Source organism: Mya arenaria, chromosome 6 (assembly GCF_026914265.1).
Source record: "Mya arenaria isolate MELC-2E11 chromosome 6, ASM2691426v1".
NCBI classification, from domain to species: Eukaryota; Metazoa; Mollusca; class Bivalvia; order Myida; family Myidae; genus Mya; species Mya arenaria.
Genome location: NC_069127.1, coordinates 70285578 through 70292868, shown reverse-complemented (window position 1 = coordinate 70292868; position 7291 = coordinate 70285578). Strand labels below are relative to the sequence as shown.

The 7291-nt window shown below is 33.8% G+C and overlaps 1 protein-coding gene across 1 annotated transcript; it reads left to right on the top strand.

Annotated features, from left to right (window-relative positions):
• Positions 1–663: 663 nt before the first annotated feature.
• Positions 664–5468, top strand: LOC128238942 (hemicentin-2-like). Its single transcript, XM_052955280.1, has 2 exons — positions 664–785; positions 2890–5468. The coding sequence occupies exons 1-2, from the start codon at positions 737–739 to the stop codon at positions 3843–3845; spliced, it is 1005 nt and encodes a 334-aa protein (XP_052811240.1). The 5' UTR covers positions 664–736; the 3' UTR covers positions 3846–5468.
• Positions 5469–7291: the final 1823 nt, after the last annotated feature.

The following is a 7291-nucleotide window of genomic DNA, read 5'->3' as shown; positions in this document are numbered from 1 at the left end:
TATGCAATGTTAGAAGATGCATCCTAGTAACAATTCCATTTTGAAATATTTTTATATAATAAATTTGTATTAAACATAGATTGAGTAATTTAGAAAAGAAATGTATGAGAAATGTAGTATTTTAAAGAAATGTGATATTATTTTATAAGATATGTTTAAAAGTGTATATCAAAACTTAAAAGTGTACATAAAATACATCACAAATTAAACCGTTTCAAAATAATATGATTAAATTGGACTAATATGCAATTCTCTGATATTGTTTAAAGTATTAAGCATGATAAGACATGATTATTTCGATATAGTAATATGCAAATAATTATGAAGAGTGTATTGATGTTTCTTTCCACTGCATATAGTTTTATTGTGCGATGTCAAATTGTAATAGTAATAGTCTCTCGTACTTCTTTTTAGAATAATCTCATGATGTATGTGTTTTGTATGACCATGCATGCTTTATATGTAAATGCGGATGTGCATTTTATAAACTAATAAACTAATTGATATAAAATAAAACAAAATGTGTTGAAAAGAATGTACATGTTAGAATAAAGCTTTTTTGTTCTATAATATTCTGCCTGATCATATGGTGTTAGTGACTAATCCATTCAAACTATAATAAACAATAAAGCGGAACCAGGAAATAAAGCATCCCGGAAGAAACAACAACACCACGAGAGAGAATGGTTTGAAGTTAACACTGTTTAAATCAATGATCTAACGTTCTAAAAGAACTATGGTGGTAAAGATGGAGAGGTCTTTGTTGGCTGGATATTTGCTTGTCGGTAAAATATAAAATCATTTTAATTTTTTTAGAATTTAACAGTTACTGGCTATTGAAGGTGAAACACCAGTTGAAACTCAGAAACATTTGGATAAACTTTCAGAAAATTGTGGTAATTGGGGTTTATCAGTAAATACACTTAAAACCAAACTTATGTTCTTTCGTAAAACGGGAGGGCTACTGACAACAGGTAATTGGATCTACAATGGCCGGCCTATTGATGTCGTTATTGATTTTAATTACTTAGGAACTGTTTTTAATTACACTGGTAATTGTTCTTTGAACCAGGAACATTTAACGGGCAAAGCTGTAAAGGCATTAAATGTGTTATTTTGAATATGTAAGGAGTTTTACCTGAAAAGAAAGATTTGTTGTCAACTCTTTAATGCTTTTGTTGCCCCCGTTTTTAATTATTCTTCCGAAATTTGGGGACTTTTTGTGTCTAAGGAAATTGAAAGAATCCATTTAAAGTTTTGTTAACGTTTGTTAAACGTTGGAAAAAAATACATGTACAGCAAGTGTGTATTAGGAGCTTGGTAGATATCCTATTTATGTACATGAATATGTTAGATTTATACAACATTGGTTAAAGGTTTCAAATAGCGATAACATTGTAATAAATATTGTATATAAGTATGCATTTTCTGACTGTTATAATGGAAAAATTAACTGGGTTTCAAATGTTAAAAAGTTGTCGATCCAGTATGGTTATGCATACGTATTCAATAATCCTAATATTATAAATGAAAAGTACTTTATCTTAATTTAAAACAAGAATAATTGATTGTTTTAAGCAAGAATGGTATAGATCCATTGATAAACCAGTTAAATTTTTGTATAAGGAACTTAAGACTACTTTTGTGCATGAAGATTATTTTTATTTATTACCTAAAAGCTTACGACTATTTTCTGTAGGCTTAGACTTTCTGTACACCCGTTAAGGGTTCAAACGTGCAGATGTAATCGTAATGTATACAACGTGAAGAAAGATATTGTTAATGCTGTAATTCAAGAGATATAGAAGATTAATTTCATTTTATTTGTATATGTACACGTTTTGAAACTATAAGAAAGAAATACATAAAACGGTATATTTATTTAAGTCCGTCTGTTTATAAGTTCATTGAACTGTTAAACACAAGAAATAAACAAGAACTTAAAAAAAACCTATCTTTATTTGTCAAGCAACCTCTGAGTATATGAAGATCAACTTCAAATTATAATAGTTGTGTTCATCCTCACCTGATTTGAATATATATTTTTGAATACATTTATGATTCTATTTCATATAATGTATAACCTATGCCATACCATGTGTTTGTTTATTAATCATGCATTTGTTGTTAAGAAGATGATGTACTTTGTACACGTCTTAATAAAATATCTGTTCAGTTCTGTTCTGAAATCCCTCGTCAAATATGAAAAGTTGTCTTGGCCACATTATTCCTCTTACGCGGAGTGGTTGTAGCTTATTCATTCTTTCATAACATTTTAGAGGATCTTTCTTACATTTCACCAGATTAAACATGGACGATGTTATGTTTTGCGAAAAAAGTCGTGCAGCATGCTAAGTCGTCATAAGAAAATGGTACCAGATTGAATTTGTGTATTTTCTAGATGAAAACGCAAAATATTAAGTGATTGGTGAGTGCTAAAATCTTACTCCGATCTACTATCATTCCATACGATAGAAATACCGTGCTTTCTGCACTTTACTAACAAACTAAACACGGTATCCTTCATAAGAACCATTGCTTTCGACATTTATTCATCCTCTTGGGTATATTAAAAAACCATATTCATTGTGGTAAATCTTATTTGTGAGTAAGTGTGCATCTTTATGTTTTGAAATATTGAGTTTTCCATTTAAGGAGAAAAAATTATTAATCATTTTACAATTGAAAATGAAAACTGGATTTTTACTGTGTAGGAAATACTATCAAAAAATAATTTCGAGGAAATTCGAATCCCCTGAATTAAACCAAATATGAAGTAAAAATCAGGTTGGATTCATTTCAGCCAACTTCGATATTTTTAATGGAAATTGTTTATACCAGATACCTTTGTTCTAAAGAATGTTGAACAAACAAAAACGTCTATTGCAGGTCTGCTTCTTTCTGGTGGCGATGGAAACCCCCAGCAGGTTACACTCCGCGTTGAGCGCGGGAAGCAGATTATGCTGCCGTGCCGCCTGACTTCCGGTTTGGATCCCGACTTGGTCTCGGTACACTGGGAATCATCAAAGGACTCTTACATCACTTCCGGTGTAAGTATCCTCAAATACAAGAACCAGATTGAGGTCGTCAAGACTACCAATTTTGAATGGAATCTTCTGATTATGTCAGTCACGGACACATTCGCGGCGAATTACACGTGCACGTCAGATCAACAAGTGGTGCTGTCCAACGTCCAACTTCTGATCTTGGAGGCTCCGAAAATCGACTATGGCGGTACAAGCTCATTGGATGTGAGCGTCGATGAAGGTGGCACTGTGAACCTTACCTGCGCATTTATTGGCGAACCTGTACCGACCATTACGTGGTTTAGGGGTGACGACAAACAGCCTACCGGCATCACGGGCAGCAAACTTGTTCTACCTAACATCACGCGTCACGCTACGGACGTCTACACGTGTCAAGGAGAGAATTCCGTTAGTAACGAGGATTATACAATCAATCTTAAAGTAAGGTTTCCTGTTGAGGTTGACGTCATGGAAAAGACAATTTACATCAAAAGGGGAGGTATTTCTATGTTAGCGTGTATCGTGCAAGGGGAGCCGTTATACGAAACATACTGGATTGACGTTCATGGAAACAAAGTGACGTCAACAACATGGAAATACTACTTTAACGTGGAGCCGGCAGGTGAACATATACCGGCTAAGTTCGTCACCTTGGTTACACGCGCGGGTACCCTGATCGTTTTCGACTTCGGAACGTACACGTGCGAGGCGAAGGGAGAGGGATTCATTGCCAATGCAACTGTGAATGTCGTTGAACTTAAGGAAACTAACTCAACGCCAACGGATCAAATGTCCCTGATACGAAGTACGACAAAATAAATCGAAAATCATAACGCCTTCGAAATAAAGCAGAACTAACTTTGACTGGGAACTTGTGAAAGATACCGACTTGATATGGCCGATGTATAAAATATTTTTATAAGCCAGGTATTGGCGTTAATGTTAGTACCGATGCTTCGCACCAATTTCTCGAAACTTCTAAAATCTAAAATAACAGGATTAAGCTAATTTCACTATTTTTGGTTTTTCTATGAATTGTGTTCTATTTATTAGTTTTTAGACTTTACGGTGGATTTATTTTTATAAAATTCACATTTAACCATTTTTCTTTGATCAAAATCAAATATAAGTATGTATTTTGGCTTATTTAAATCAGCTTCTTAAGCCTGTTAACCTTAAAAAGTTTTGAAAAATTGGGGCCTGGTCGATAGGTATTGCTTTCTGATTACTTATAAGTTAAGGAAATGAACGAAAATACAGTTCTTGCAGTTTGAACTCTGCTTCTTTGTTTCTACTGAAATCGGACGCAAAACATAGCAGTGTGTGTATACCACGTGATAAATAACGTCATATATGCTACTTCGGAATGGAATATTTTGCTTAAAATGAAGACTATAATCAAAGATAACTCTTCCTTTTCGACACCATTTTAAATGAAACAAAGAGCAGTCTATGCCGCTTAAAGAGCACCGCCTTATTTTCATTACCGAGTTTGATTAGGTTATTAGTTTCCACAAACACTTCGAAAAACATTTCTCCAAAAAACTGTTTTGACAGTGCTCCGTCAGACGGCCGTATTGTGAAAAGGTTTGTCGAAGTGTTTTAAGAAATTTAACTCTCAATAAACTCTGGTAAAAGACAGAAGGCGGGGCTCCGTGAGCGGCGTAGACTGCGTTATGTTTCATTTTAAATGGTGAAGAAAAGGTGAAGTTATCTTAGTTTAAAGTCATAACTCGAAGAAAAATGTTGCCTTCCGACGTAGCTTTATTACGCAATTTATCACGTGGTATACACACACTGCATAGGTAATTGTTAAGTATGTTTAGCCTTGGAGTAGCTCCAATTCCAGTTGAAATGGCACAATATGAAAATCTTGCCTTGAACGATCGCCTTTGCCTTTTTGAGAAAATGGTGAGTCAGAAATTGTAGCCTTTACGATACTTTAAGAATGCCATTGTTAAAAAACTCAAATACCATCAATTCATTATTTTTAAAGCATGTCTGAGTTATATTGGCAGTCTTTAATACTATCAACTCATATGTTGTAAAGATTGTGTGCCAAAGCATCTAACAATATTTAAGTAAATTTAACTTAAAGTAATCATATTTAAAGTAAATCTAGAAATAAGTGCTTATAAGTTCATCTCCTGTCTTACTTAGATGATAATTATTCCTCCATTTCTTAATTATGCATGATAGTGCAAGTTATTTAAATTCCTTGTTTCAATTTATTTTTTATACCAGGATTAGCATTCTTTCAGGGTTTTTATCGTGTAAATATAATGTATATCATGTTTAAGTACATAACTCCATGTTGTATGTGTAGTATTCGTTTGTTGTTATAGCAATATGCTGTTACGATAGTTTCCTTAAACTCATACTTTGAGTGGAAATGAATTATATTGTGTGTTTATTATCATGAAATGAATAAATGTTGCATTGATGAGACTTAAAACACAATGATGCGTCCCAAAAGAAGCCATGAGAACGCGAGCGAAAACGGCTTTAAATACACACGTATTCAGAAGAACGAGCTGATGTTTTATAAAGAAAAATATAGTGGTAAAAATGGCGATGTCTTTATTGGCTGTTTTTTTGCTTGTTGGTAAGAAAAGTTTGTTGTAACCCTTTTTAAAAGTTACTGTGATATCCCTCGTCAAATACGAAAAGTTGGCATGGCCTCCTAAACCATATTACGTATAGTGGGTGTAGCTTACTCATCCTTTCAAATTAGTTTAAAGGAACTTTCTCACATTGCATCAGGTCAAACATCAGCAGTTCTATTTTCATGTATAACGTAATTTATCACGTGTTCTACACACACTGTATATATTGAAATATCAAAATTATGCTTACATAATGTGTGAAATAAAACTAAAATAAGAAAACGTATTGCGTCACAGCGCTTGACTCATCTAGCATTGCAGTGCCAGATATATTTCCAGTACGGCTGAATTAACCAGAAATGCCTATCCGGTGTGCTATAAATATATGTCCGACGTTATTTCAACGTTGGAGTTGGCACAGGCACGTCGTTTACGTTTTCATCTTGATTTATTACGTCCCGGGAAAATACATATACAATATTTGTCAAAATTATCTTAACTTGTACGATTATGTTTGAATACATAACATTTTTAAAAAGTACTACCACTAATATCTGTCCAAGAAGCATGTGATATTTAAAGGGGCTGTACTCCGTATGGTGAGATAGCGAAAATCAAAAAGAAAATTATCACATATCACAGACGGAATTGAGTTTTGCACAGCTCCATGACGAATTGTGCAGCATAAAAAGGCAAACAAAACTAACAATGAGCATACATGCAGACACCTCGATGATGCGTATTCAAGCAATATCTCATTCAAATCAACTTGTGAAAAAATACACGAATTACATGTTAAGAAATTATATCTGATGCTATTAAACAGTTAAATGAATACACCAAAACTCGGCAGAAAACAGATTTATTGTTAGAATTGACGGACAAAAATAAGATTTCTTCATCTAAAACATCAAATGATAACAGTGAAAAAGAGCCAAAACATCGGTTATTTTCACACAAGTATTGAAAGTAACAAGACACTTCCGATCCTCAAGTACAACCATGGACTTCAAGCGTTCAATGATCAAAAATATTAATAATTCGTGACTTAACTACCAAAGGTATTTGTGAAAAAGGACAAACATGTTGGAATATGCACATTTAAAGGCGCCCTGGTGGAAATATATCTAAAAAGGTGAAGGAAATGGATATGGACACATTCCAGTCATCGTTTATGTTGCCGAAAATAAGTCAGCCGCGCAAGACTATTAAGCACATTGGATGGAGAAATAACGTCACTTTAATACTGAGACGTTGCGTTTCACAGCATGCACTATTTATGTCTGAAATGTAGCTTCGCGATCGGACATTCACAACAAAAACATTCGTGAATTAAATGGGATAGTGCACACCTATGCAGAAAAAATAAATCACATGTCATTGATGTATTAACGTCATTTATAGATGGAAATTGCTACTTGTGTACAGACGTGATATATCTCAGTTAAAGAGGCACGAGTTAACTTGTTCGCAATATTGATGCAGAACTTTGCTTTATCAAACCTGCAACCTGGCGAACGAACAACAGTTCTCACGCTCAACAATTACCACGGATTGATCAAGGATTATGGACCGAAATACCTTTAGTAGTGGAGTCACAAGTGGATATTGCCAATACTAGTGATGGTGTACATTATTAACAAGTTTAATAGACGCATT